The 13,746-nt window shown below is 40.7% G+C and overlaps 2 protein-coding genes across 3 annotated transcripts in view; both read right to left on the bottom strand.

Annotated features, from left to right (window-relative positions):
• Positions 1-1,119: 1,119 nt before the first annotated feature.
• Positions 1,120-2,028, bottom strand: LOC124413678. The gene is made up of 2 exons (XM_046894400.1): positions 1,413-2,028; positions 1,120-1,350 (listed from the first exon to the last, which is right to left on the bottom strand). The coding sequence occupies exons 1-2, from the start codon at positions 1,734-1,736 to the stop codon at positions 1,120-1,122; spliced, it is 555 nt and encodes a 184-aa protein (XP_046750356.1). The 5' UTR covers positions 1,737-2,028.
• A 9,131-nt stretch (positions 2,029-11,159) lies between these two features.
• The window catches only part of LOC124413706, a 37,361-nt gene continuing 34,774 nt past the window's right edge, over positions 11,160-13,746 (bottom strand). For both annotated transcript variants that reach the window (XM_046894468.1, XM_046894469.1), the window contains exons 6-11: positions 13,398-13,664; positions 13,149-13,313; positions 12,777-13,065; positions 12,436-12,673; positions 12,186-12,336; positions 11,160-12,095 (exon numbers count right to left, since the gene is read on the bottom strand). In XM_046894468.1, coding sequence (XP_046750424.1) covers positions 11,850-12,095; positions 12,186-12,336; positions 12,436-12,673; positions 12,777-13,065; positions 13,149-13,313; positions 13,398-13,664 — 1,356 coding nt within the window. In that variant the 3' untranslated portion in view covers positions 11,160-11,849. The remainder of the gene's footprint in view (positions 12,096-12,185; positions 12,337-12,435; positions 12,674-12,776; positions 13,066-13,148; positions 13,314-13,397; positions 13,665-13,746) is intronic.

Raw genomic sequence — 13,746 nt, 5'->3', positions numbered from 1 at the left:
TGCAAATGCATACTGTTCAATATACATAAATACGGTAGGTATGTACGCATTGCAAACACCGTGAACACCGCTGCACGTGCCTCGGCTTACCTGTGACTGTGAAATTTGGAAAAAGTGACATGTCAGAGTTGTCAATCTCGACAACTCTGTCGGAAATTGGAAATGTCAGTTGAAGTAAAAGCATACTAAGTAAAAGTAGACACGAACTAGTCATAAAAACTAGGGTGTGGTTGTCAAGATGTCATGAATGTCATCGTAAATGTAAATTTATTAAAGCATAATTTTCAAAGTACTATCTATGTTACTTTCCTAAATTTTCCGGATTTTCTTTGAAAGGTACTCGAAATTGCGTTGGTGTCTTGTGCAGCTGGATCTGATCGATTCTAATCAGGCATTACAATCAGTACACTTCGACTGACTGCTACGACAAACCACTTACACTACGACCAATTGACCTGGATGGTTGGTAATCTATTGCAGGTGACGAGATAATATGGACGGTGCTCGCATGCACGCTCAACTCGTGTCATCGCATGTAAGGAAAGATGAGAAAAAGGGAGCCACTGACAATGGTCCAGAAAAAGACGAACGAATAAACGTGGACGAACCGCTCTGGGATCAGGAATCATACATCGGTCGCTGGAAACATTTTGCCTTTATAACGGATTGTCGAACGATATTTTACAACGAAGAGAGGCTGTGCGAAGCCAAGAAGCTTTGCGAGGATTACAAGTATTCAAAAATTTTGCGACCATTATATCCGGATCTTTTCTCCTAATCCGCACGACTCAGTCTCTCGTTTCAAAACTGTATTAATCGGTTGACATTATACTATTCGACGCATGCAATATTCTTCTGCCATTTCTCTCACACCACTTCTCAAATTGCGGCGATGCGCGAATTAGGGCTGGAAAGGAACCGACCGGGACGACGAAGAAAGACGTAATCTGGGCTAAAAAATTAAGGGACAGTGCGTTTCACCCTGACAATGGCCAGCTGACGAACGTCATCGGGAGGATGTCGTTTCAGTTACCAGGTTGTTTGTTCCTCACGGCTGGGATGCTGGCTTACTACAAGTACGCACGTAGAATTTATTATAATTTCAACTACACACCTAGTTCAGGACAAGTGAGGAAGGAAAGAATTTCTGCCGTTAGAACGGCGAGAGGAATCGTCGGATGGCAGGTGATAAATCAGGGCTTCAACGCGATCGTCAATTATTCGAACAGAAATGCTCGGGACGAAGATCAGACCGATGAAAACGGAATAGCAACAGCTTTTCTTGTAGCTACAGCCGCTGGCAGCGTTGCTGCCCTCACCTTCCGGAAGATGATGTCTTATCGAGGGGATCTGATGAAAGTAATTCGGATGTGACGTTGAACGGATGTGACGATAGTGTAACATACCTACACACAATTGGCTTTCAGCGTTGGACTCCGTTCGTTGCAGTCGCAGCAGCAAATATGGTCAACCTTCCGATAATGAGGCAGAATGAAATTAAACATGGGATCGAGGTTGGCCCGAAGGAAAGCGAGAAGTCGATAATGAAGTCGAAAGTAGCCGCTCTCAAGGGCATCTCGGAGTGCGTTGTCACAAGGATCGTAATGGCGGCCCCAGGGATGATGCTGGTCCCGGTAATCGTGAACATCCTGAAGCCCTATTGCTTCTATCAAATGCGACCTAGGCTGGAAGTTCCGCTGCAGACGGCTTTCTGTGGCCTCTTGTAAGTTTGTCATCTTGAAGTCACTCACCTTCGATGAATGTTCAAAGCAATAAGGAATGACTTGTAATTTATTCGGATCCACAGTCTCAGTTTCATGATTCCTTCTGCCTTGGCGATCTACCCTCAACGAAAGTAAGATTAGTCGGATTGTTCGACTTTATTACCATGTTGCAGTTTCTTGGGGTAGTTCTGTCCGTCACGTAAAGCATCTGTTTTAGCTCGATGCACGTTTGGATGATGAAATTGTGCGACGAGGAATATGACAAGTATCAAGAATTGACGGGAGGAACTCCAAACAGAGTTTATTATAACAAGGGATTATGACTGTGACGACGTTCATTGTTCGTTAAACGTTTTGTTTCAGAGTTTGTCCATTAATTTCTGTAATATAATCGTGAAAATCAATTAAGAGATATTACTTTTTCCGATACGTAGAGAATTCATAAGTAGGAAAATGCAATATGTGGATTTTTGAACATCGATGAAACCAAAAATATGTATCTAAATACTAATGTTACCGCAAAGGGTTTAAACCATGTTTTCACATATTATATGAGCAGGAAATAGAAATTAAAAAACCAATCTGTTAGACTCGAGCTGGAGAGCTCATCTTTGGGGAGGATTTTTCTTACATCAAACACTAACATTTCAGAGGGTAAGAACGAAAGAACAAAATAATTTTTTTATTCAACCACCCTACTATGAAATGCGGTCCGGAAAAATTTGGAACGTTTTTCCTTGCATTTTCTCGTACAGAAAATTTTCGACCAAGGATCGATGAAATAGATGTCACACCTACATAACTGATTTGAACTAGTCTCATAATAATCTGCACTGTGGACTGACAAATAAGAGGTGATCATATACCTATATTACAGTGTCTCGAAGTAGCGAAAAATTAACCATTTTGACTTTCTATTTTTACAGTCTTCGTCTCGTAATTATTAACTTATCGTTGCGTGGAACTCTAAAACTTATCTCGGGTCTTTTGCTAATTACACGAAAATAAATCTCGCAATGCGATGATTAGAATTTAATCTAAAAAACAACCGCACCTTCCGCTTTATTACTTACAATAGTTGCAGAATTTTTGATCGTTACCCATGTTATAAAACTGAGCACAGTTGCATGTACATACGCATTTCTGTTTTTGTTACCTATAGAGAAAGTTCTCCTGGTAGAGCTACAGAACGTTTTTTGCGATTGTTCGACATTCGTTGGTTTAATTATAGAAGAATTATAATTAGTACAACGATTTACATTCTCTCTAACACTGGCAATATGTCTCAAAACATTGCGGAATCTCCGAATTGGTAAGACTACGTTTTTTTCTGTGTGTTAATCTGAACGACTTCAATTCATTCATTTGAACGTTGATATCAGCCAAAAAAAATTTGTTATTTTGTATAATCGGAAACAATGGTGCTGCATTCTTTGAATCAAATGTGCCAAAAACATAAAGATTTTGCTAATTTAGGGACGGTGTCTTCGACTTTAGAGGATTGTCAAATGAGCTGCCATCGTCAAGTCCGACCGATCAGCCTGTCAATCCATCATCGCAGGATTTCTCTGATTGTGAGATCGGAGACTGCACAACTGAGAAAATTTATAAGGTTTCGTAAAATAAGTACCACTCGTTACGAGAGATCGATCAAAACGCGGCCTAATTAGAATATGTCTTTTGAAACCTGATCGGATACCGCCAGACCATTTTGAATTTTTTTTTTCGGAACCGGTTTCAAACATAACTTGTTTCCTCACTCAGACAGTATTTCAGAATTGAATCAATCAAAGGAAATTGAATAAATTTGAAATGCAGTAAAGTTCGCCTCGGATATGAAGGCAAAATTGAGTAATAGCTCGGTTTTTGTTGTTAGTTAGGAGAACCAGGATCTGGTACCCAACCAAGACGAGTCATTCAGGATTACGACCAGCTGAAGCGAAAATATTTATTCTTCGGGAAATTGTTCGAAGATGAAACATTTGAAAGACCGCAATTCTTAAAACTGGGTGACAATAAATTTCATGAAGTTGAATGGAAGCGAGCGAAGGCAAGGAATAAACTTTTTAAACTGTATGATAGTATTTATTTAAGCTCGGGTTTTCGCCTGCACATTTTTTCGATTCCGGCATCGAATTGATTAATCATGTAATTAATTTTTCAACACGTGTGCTTGTCTTCAGAAAATATCCCCTCCCAATAAAGCAGAATTCTTCATCAACAAGTTTTCGCGGTTCGATGTTCAGCAAAAGTCCTTCCGCGATTGTTGGTTCCAAGCAGCTTTGGCCGCTTTAGCGATGCACAAAGATTTATTCGTCAGAGTTGTGCCGCCAGGACAAAGCTTTCGCAAAGGAGAATACGCGGGAATATTTCATTTCCGGTAAGATTTGAAACGTGACATAAAAGTACTCTTCTCCAATGAGTCTACCGCGGATAGATACATTATCGAGAACAAATCAACACAGGGTTAGGTATCCGAATAAATCCACAATCACATGTCTTCATCGTGCATATAGGTTCTGGTACTTTGGAAGATGGGTGGACGTCGTTGTGGATGATTATCTTCCACTTGAGAATGGAGAAAAAAAAGTGGCATGCTCGACTGATAGTAATGAATATTGGTGCTCATTGCTGACTAAAGCTTATGTCAAGCTCTGTGGTGACTGGTGTGCTGCAAATTGCGGTTATATCACTGATGCCATGGAAGACTTGACCGGGGGACTTAGTCTTAGTTACAAAATGAAAGATCCGAATATGTTATTCGGACTTTTACTGACTGCTCAAAAAAGAAATGCACTCGTGACATGTGGGGGGGTGAGTAATAGATATATGTATATATATATATATATATATACATGTAACGCTGAATAATGAAGCATGTGTACAAACATTCACACTTTACAGCCCACACCCTGTGCAATGGTCGAACCCGACAAGATGAACACCGAACATTCGTACACTATTTCGAAAGTCTACAAGTACAAAGCGGGAAACAAGAAAGTTAAATTGATAAGGCTGAGAAACCCATGGGGTCGTCGAGAATGGGAAGGAGCGTGGAGTGACAGGTAAATTGATTCGACTAATAATAAGATATTTTCCACCCAACTTAATGAATTCTACCCTTCGACGTTACTTCGCTCAAGTTTGCGGAATTAAGTTTGTTTTTGAGTATATGATTTAATGTTATCACTACACGGTGATTTGAAGTAAGTACAGTATTTGCCTGATTTCACGGTAGGTCGAAAGAGTGGGAGGATGCTTCGAAACGCGTGAAAAGAGAGGTGGGTTTCCACAATCAAGATGAAGGTGAATTCTGGATGTCTGTTGAAGATTTCCTGAAATATTTTCCTGAAGTCTACGTTTGTTACGTGTCTGAAATCACTTCGACAAAAAGCTCCCGTAGCGATGGAAAAAGCACACAAAAACTCAAGATTTTCGAAGGAAAGTGGCCACCTCGCGTAACACATAGCAATGGCTTCGGTGAGTGTTTCGAATAATTATTTCCACTACTTTCCCCATAATGGGTTAAGGATCTCTTGAATGTCTCCAGGAGCCCCGTATCACCCTCCGCAATATCGTATAACGTTGATATCCTTGGACAAGTCGGAGAAGGAGTGCAATGTAATCGTGGCACTGATGCAGAAATATAGAAAGGCGAGAGGCCTTTCCAATGCTACAATTGGCTTCGAAGTCTACAAGGTAAATTTTACACGACTCAGTGTAATCCTAATATTATGAAGTAAATAATGGTGTACAAAAATGCAAAGAGTAATGAATTGCTTGGCGATATTTTCTTTATCAGCTCAAAAATCCTAACCAACTGCCGACGTTGTTGGATTCGAATTTTTTCCGTGGAAATTCCCCGGTGATTAAGGCTCATCCGACTAGTCAGACTAAACCTATGCGTCAATTTTCTGAACGTCTCATTTTGGCACCCGGTACCTACTGCATCCTTCCCAAAACTCAAAGTGCAGAAGGAGACGAATTCCTACTCAGAGTGCACTCTGAAAATCTGTCAACCAAGGAGTAGGTCTATCGATCGAAGCATTTGAGAACACGATTCAGATAACGATAGGTATCATCCGAGAATGATCTCTATTATTAAAATGAAATAACCGCTTTAATTTATCATTGATCCTTGCTCTGTTTTTCTTGACACTATTTGTCTCGTTACAGAAAACGGCGAGCAAGGAACGGACTACTATAAGCAAGGAAATGTAATAGAACCATCAACGGAAAAGTAAACGAATCTTGTCAACCGACCGGATTCATCACCGATGTGGCACCGGATTTTCAAATACCGAGGACGGTCATTCATTACCTTAAATTTCTCTGCAACCAATGAAAAAAATATGTAGACGAGACAAATTCTACTGAACCTTGCTGGCGACTTGCTGTAATCTCACATACCCGCAACTTGGACCTATAATAAAGCTTTATAAAGGTGTATAAAAAGCATGATTTTTAAGCACTTGCTGCTCGTGTATTCGAATAATTTTCAATCTGACCGCATAAGTCGTAATAAACGTGTACGACTACTTGAGCTGAGACATCCAAGGCTTTATTCTATATTACGGTTGATTGGTTCGTGCGTAATTTCTATTTCCATTGATTGTCATCACCTTGCATTAAGATTAATGACTCATGTCTTAATAATATCTGAAGAATACTTGTACGTTTTACTGATGAAATAAAATCTGATAAAACTTTTTATCCATCGAATATTCTGTGATTCAACCTTTCATGAATCGTAAGATAAGGCACGTATAATAAAAGCGCTTATTGCGACAACGGATTATGAATCCAAATACACAACAGAGCCTGTGAATATCAGACTGAACGACGACTTATAGATGCGAATCTTTACCTATGATAAAGATTTTCAGCAGACCATTCGGTTCGAAAGCACACTTGCACTATGAATCAATCATCAAATTTGAAAGTTATTTCGAAACAGGTTTCTCATATGATTGTAGACAAGTCGTCATTGTTTGATAATCTTCTCTCTAGCCCTAACTAATGTACGAGTCTACAATTATTATTCGACATACCGAATTGCCGCCAGAAATGGGCTCACTTGCAGCAAAAATCACTTCGTTTCATGATTCGTAATATAATACATTGTTGACGATCTACCAAAAGTCAGATAAGTTAAATAGTTTAATAAGTTGGGATATAAGTATACATATGTCAGTTGGAATATATTTTCTTTTTCATTTCGATAATTTGATAGTCATGTAACATCAAATAGGTATTAAAAGGGCTCAATTGGTTAAAAAAAAATTGAGTAAACGAACAGATTCAATGTTGTAAATACCCACAAATTACAGTGTTTACAACCATAAACGCTCGATATAATTACTTGAACCACATTTTATTGCAGTTTCAACAATACTTGAATCGTTATTTTATTAGATTTTTTTTAGTATCTGTAACAAATGAAATATTGTTTAGTGTGGAGGTTCGGAAGTTGGCAAATTTATTTTTACGTGTTACGCGTATAACAGTCCGCGTCATTTGATAAATTAAACCGCAGAGAAATTCACAATTTTTTCAAAGGAACTTATCTAAGCTCCTGGACTAATTAGCCCGGACCAAGTGCTCGGGCGAGGTGATTACGATTCAATATGATATTTTAAATGCACAACGACGCTAATTATAATGATCCTTTGTGTTGTGTTTAATTATCGTCGACATAACGGTATAATCTCAGAAACCTATTTTGATTTGTGAGTTAACATAGTCATCAATATTTTACGAACCAATTTCATGCCACCATTTGATGGCGTCCATTTATAGGGCACTGGAGTTCGAATGCCTGCAGGAACCAAGCTGAACCTGCTGAACACGAAAAAGTTTTTTACCATAAATGCTACAATGCTAATCTTCTTTCTCTAATACTCCGTATATCGATTGTGATAAAAATCCATGTCGCAGAAAAATTTGATGACAGTTAATCTCGCACTTTTTTTTACTCCGGCTGATTAACTAACAGCAGCTGAAGAGTATATTACAGTGCTTAAGGGTGTATAATAATTTGGTGATTTGATTTTATATTTTTGTATTCCATACATAACATTTCTCTGCTTAATCTCCTTCTCTTCTCGTGTAATTAATTCTCTGCTGTAGGTGAATAATCTCCGATTTATCGGAACCCCTTGATTAATTAGGCAGGTTGAAATTTCATAACTTCAAGATTAATGTTTAGCCGCAATCAAAGATTGGTAATTGCGTTGCGGTATTTCTGTTTACGGTTTATAAAAAATCGCAAATTCTCGCTTGCAAAGTGCTATATAAAGCTGAATTCGGTAACATTCTAATGCACTTTTGTTTGCCGTTATAAGCTGAATCAGTTCTCTTGGCGAATCCCTGAAAAGTTACCAAGTCTACATAAGCTTCGTTGCGCTATTTTCAAATAGATTTCCAAATTTTACACAAAAGATTACTGCGGTTCTTAATTGCTTAAGTACAATTGTTCACTATCGTAAGCCAACACCTTTCGTTGATTGTATAACAGTACGACAAATTTCAATAGACTTTATACCTGCAGAATGGCCGCTAACCTTACCGAAGATCCGTGCAAGAGTTCTGACAACACCTGGAAAACACAGCTACAGTAAGATTTCAAAGGATTCCGTGCAGCATGCAATGTTAAATGATACAATTTCCTTGAAAGAAATAATTAGATTCACATTGAGACTCATTAGTATTTATTTCCAGATTCAACGCCTTAGAACAATTCAGCAACCATGCTGCCTCTCAAAATCTATCTTCGAGTCCTTCAACAGATGGCAGATTCGTAGGCGCGGATGTGACTAAGGTTTTCAAGGTTCGTTTGACTGAGTTTTTTGGATTCTTCTGATACGAACTGCAACAGATTACCGTAATTCATTCTGATTTTATATCAGCTAGGAGAAGAAGGTTCTGGCATCAAACCAAGAGGACCAATTCAAGATTACGATCAACTCAAGCGTGAATGCTTAGCTTCGGGAAAACCGTTCGTAGATCCAACATTTCCAAGAACGAGTACCTTCACTATTTCAAGAGCTGGTTCTGTCACCAGAGATATAGTTCACAGTGACATCGAATGGAAACGCGCCAAGGCGAGGGACAAATCTGATATGCAAATAACTTTGGAGATCAAATATGTACACCGATCTTATATCCTCCGATACGCACTAATTTTCAGGATATCCCTCGAGACAAGCCGGCTGAATTTTTCGTTGACGGAACGTCACGGATGGACATTGCACAAGGGAAGTTGGCCGATTGTTGGCTCCAGGCGGGTCTCTCTGCTCTGGCAATGCATCCCGACTTATTGGCCAAAGTTGTTCCGCAGGATCAGAGCTTTCGCGAGGGAGAATACGCCGGAATATTCCATTTCAGGTATGCGACGAGGTCTGGCATCCGCCTGAATTCGAGGCGTACATAAGTTTTGTACACGTTAAATTTATGCGGGTAATATTCTGTTCCAATCCTATTTCACGCACGTCTTCTTCATGCCCAGATTCTGGTACTTTGGAAAATGGGTGGACGTCGTGGTCGACGACTACCTGCCAATACCAGTGTACGTACATTCCACCGAAAACAATGAATTCTGGTGTGTATTGCTTACGAAAGCTTACGCCAAGCTTTACGGTGATTGGTGTGCAGTCAACTGGGGATCCTGTGGTGAAGCCATGGAAGATTTCACGGGTGGAATTGTTCGACTTCACTCCAACGATGAAGAGGACTTGTTCAACTACTTGCTGGATGGGCAGAAGGAAAATGCACTCATGGCATGTATGCGAGTAAGTGATACGACGAATTATTATTATTGATGCTTTCTAGTAGAGAAAAAAAATTACAGTAAAATGTATAATTTACAGCCTGCAGAAACCAACGATTACGAAGATGAGAGAGGATTATGTGGAGGCCATGTGTACACTGTTACAAAAGTTTACACCAATTACATGGATGGCGAAGATCGAATTGAGTGGGTGAGGCTGAGAGACCCGTATGGAAAATTTGAATGGTCCGGGGAGTTGAGTGATGGGCAAGTATATTGGATTCATATTCTCTCTATAGATTATTAGAGAATGCAAACACATCAATCAGCCTTGGTGATTAGCGTTTATCACGTGACGATTTGAGTATAGTTGAAGATGTAATTGAAAGTGATACTAATTCCGTGACTAAATTCGAGCATTGATTTGATTGTCGGACAGTTCGCGTGAGTGGGAAGAAGTGCCCGAAAAATTGAAGAAAGAACTCGAGATGGTGGAGAAAGTCGACGGTGAATTTTGGATGCCGTTCAAAAATTTCAAGAGTTTCTTTACGGCTCTCGAAATTTGTTACATCATCCCAAGGTCATTGACAGACGGCTTCTGTAGCGAAGGACAAACTGATTGGCAAATTAAGGTGTTCGAAGGAGAATGGTTACGTGGAGTAACAAGTTGCGAATTCTGTAAGTAATTTGGTTAACATTTTCCCCCAGCTTTTTTCAGAATCTGATTTTATATTCGATCTTCAACACTTTAAGCGTCTTCCGATCGTATACCACAATATCGCATTACGGTGAAACCAACGGATGAGGAAAGCGAATGCACAGTGGTCGTAGCAGTGATGCAGAAATATCAGAGAGCAAAACGTGCCAAAAATCTCAAGATTGGTTTTGAAATTTATGAGGTACGTTTTCGATCGGTATGATTTTAAAATATAATGTTCAAATATGAAGGATTCAGTGCCAGAGTAGCCTAACCGACGTTGCCGATGAATGGCTTAGGATAATTAAAGTGAGCCTTGTCGGAAATGTCGTTTACTCTAGCACTAAACTCTCCATATATCCACGTATTACTGTTTACTGAAGTACACGTGCAAAGAGCATAATTTATAAAATCTAGATACGATGATCAAAATGTTCCGCACAAGATCGTAAACGGGAAATTGATTAGTTTGTGATATTTTTCAACAGCTAAAGGATCCAAAGAATTTACCAAAATCATTAGACGTTGGATTTTTCAAAAAGACTGCTCCGGTGAATAAAAACTGGGCATCTACACGGCGTGAGGTTTGTTATCCAGTGCAACTGAAAGCAGGTACTTACTGCATCGTACCGCAAATTTGGCATCCCAAAGGAAAAGAAGAATTTTTACTTAGAGTCTACGCCCACAATTTTGTCGACGACGAATGAGTAACAATGTATAGCATTGGCAAATAACAGCGGGACATTTTTATCCCAGTAAAATTTTATAATAATCTTATTCTTATAATAATCTATTGAACATTTGATCATGTATATCACGTATTTCTGATGAAATAAAATACGTGAAAAATGCAGTTACTTACTTGAATTATCCATTGAAATTACAACGAAGCCAACGTCTGAAGCACCGATCATCGAAACACATGTGTATCATGGTTCATCATCTGAATGGTGTTCCGACGATTTCGTGATTAAACGTCATTGGATTATTTATTCAATAGTACAAACTGCAATTCGATATACAAAATTAATTGCGTATACGTAGTAACACTAGCAATTTTTGATTACAGTTCATTACTTATCCAGCTGGTTCTCGTATTAATACACAGGTATATGCACATTTACATATGTGAAGGTAGTATAAAAGTTATCATTATGTATGTACAAACAAAAGTAATGTACTGGTTTTAAAAATGCATTAGATAAATAGTGTAAAGGTGATGAAATGAGGATGGGAGGTTGTACGATGTTCGCTGGTGAAAGTGATTGAAAAAGAAATAAAGTGGAGAATAGAAGACAAGACAATTAGCGACAAATTGCAAGTCGAGAGAAAATACTAAAAGCATCTTCGAGATTACTGTCCCAACCGTTATCGCTTATAGTTGACGAACAATCTCGTAAAAGAAATACGAGCTAAATTACAAAAGAGATTACGAAATCCACGCAATTCACGAGTAGAAACTAATTGATCTAAACCGAACCGCGACAGCGAGTATTCAATTGATTATTGTTCCTTAAAATTTATCCAAATAGCCTATAAATACGAGTTTGTTCCCTTATTAAAATTGAGCATTATTTTAATATACATTATATACTATATATATATACGTAACGTCACACTGGTAAATTTCGTTTTTCGTTCCCTCTGTTACTCTACAAACTTATTTCCTCCGCTGGGCATCCAAAAGCATCGAGGCCTCGCACATGATCTTCGCGCTAGTGCGAACGAGGAATAACAGGTGATACTCGTCGGTGACGGCCAATGGCGCCCTCGCCCTGACCAGGGCGTGAAGCACCGTAGCTCGTTCGAGGTCGAGCCACCTCTGCAGCGTCATTTCGCGGTCTCTCGGCCCCCCGAGAGTGACGTCTGCAGGACCCCAGAGGGAGAACTCGAGGACGGATTTCACCTGTCGAATAAAACATTTATACTGACGAAGATATCCGGATGAACGGTCCGTCGCGTAGTTGAAACTGAATCAAGGCTGGTATCCCATTACCTGAGACAAACTGGCGGTCCTCTCCCGCTGCAGCAACTCCTGAACCAAAGGCAGCCTCTTGGAAAGCGTCAGCTCCTGGAGAGCCCGAAGAACGCACTGACACAAGGAGGCCTTTTCTTCTTCCCATTCCCCGTTGGTATCCGAGCTTAGGCTTAACCATGTAAAAGGAAAATAGTGTAAGATAAAGATAAACTCGAGCATCAAGCGATTAGACCTGTCTCTATACGTGTCCTGAAACTCTGGGAATCACCTTTGAAGAAGGTAGAGTCTGTAGCAGGCGTCCTTGGCCTCTCGACAGAGGACGGCGTTGCTTAAATTTAGCGGTGCCTCCTCCACCCCCCGAGCCTGTAAATTCTTGAAGGCGTTAACCAGCTGCAAAAGAACGAAGGACGCCTCTCTCACGAATCCTTCGTCGCCCGTGTCTTTCACGGATCCAGCGAAGGCGTCGACCGTTGTCACCTGAAGATGCGGCAGCACCGAGATCGTGGCTATAACAGCAGTAGGAAAACGGATAAGTTTGGTAAAGTTTGTCACCGTGAGACAATTTAATCAGAGCGTTACTCTCTATTGGACAGAAAGAAGAAATCTTACCCTCGACGTTGCTTTTCCAACCGTGGTTTACTATTTTCTCAGCAATGAATTCCGGTATCGTGTCGGTGAACTCGATTATCGGTACCAGATTGAACTCTTTCCGCGATACGTGCAGCGTCAGATCAAGGGCTACGCATATCGTAACCGAGTTGTCGTTCCACGAAGCCGAATAAAACACACGCCTTCCTAACGGCAGCGAAGACTTCGGGTCCAAAATGAAATCCGACAGCCGTAGACTCGCCGTTTTCAGACCTCTTAGTGCGGGTGGGATTCCGGACGTTTGATTTAGCTGTTGCAAAAACAAGAAGCGTTTATAGCACGCTGCTCACTCATCTTCTCCGGCGAAGAGGTGCAAGAAATTCGACTACTGACCTGCTCCAACACCTGAGCCAGGGCTTCGTGATTCGCGACAATGACGGCTCCGTAGTTGTCCTCGAGACTTCGATGAACGATGCTTCTTCCCCGGCGCTGCCTCAGCCTTCCAACTCTGGACTCGCATTCCTTACCGTTCTTCCAGTCCTGGTCGTCCTCTGGGCCCTGGAAAAGAAAACGTGTACCGCAGTGTAAAAAGTGGAAGTGTTTCGTTCGTTCTACAGAAAAGACGTTTCTGCGTGATCTGACCTCGTCCCCGGTGCAAAAGCTGTACGGCGAATAAAGCTCGCTCTCTGTCTCGCTGCCGCAGTATGGCAGCGACGTCGACCTGGTGAACGGCTGATTGTGGTAGGCGAAGTCGGTTCCAGGATCGAGAGCACTGCTGTCCGACTTCCTCTTCCCGTTCAGCTGAAAACCTCCCTCACGACTGATCACTCCGTGCCGAAGATCGAGGGAGGAATCGCACTCCGGTGAACTGGAGAGGCACTCGTAGGCGTGGTTGTCGTTCGACAGATTCTGGCAACAAGAGGAGGAGGAGGAGGTGGAATTTGAGTTTCGTCGTCAGGGGAATGACTCTCGTAGCTTTCCTCATCGGCAG

Source organism: Diprion similis, chromosome 12 (assembly GCF_021155765.1).
Source record: "Diprion similis isolate iyDipSimi1 chromosome 12, iyDipSimi1.1, whole genome shotgun sequence".
In the NCBI taxonomy this organism is placed as follows: domain Eukaryota; kingdom Metazoa; phylum Arthropoda; class Insecta; order Hymenoptera; family Diprionidae; genus Diprion; species Diprion similis.
This window is presented reverse-complemented; position numbering and strand designations above follow the sequence as displayed.

Coding starts and splice junctions, on each gene's coding strand:
- LOC124413678 (XM_046894400.1), bottom strand. CDS start 1,736: ATGACAAACTTACAAGAGGCCACAGAAAGCCGTCTGCAGCGGAACTTC. Junction 1,351..1,412: donor CAACGCTGAAAGCCAATTGT/GTGTAGGTATGT, acceptor TACTTTCATCAG/ATCCCCTCGATAAGACATCA.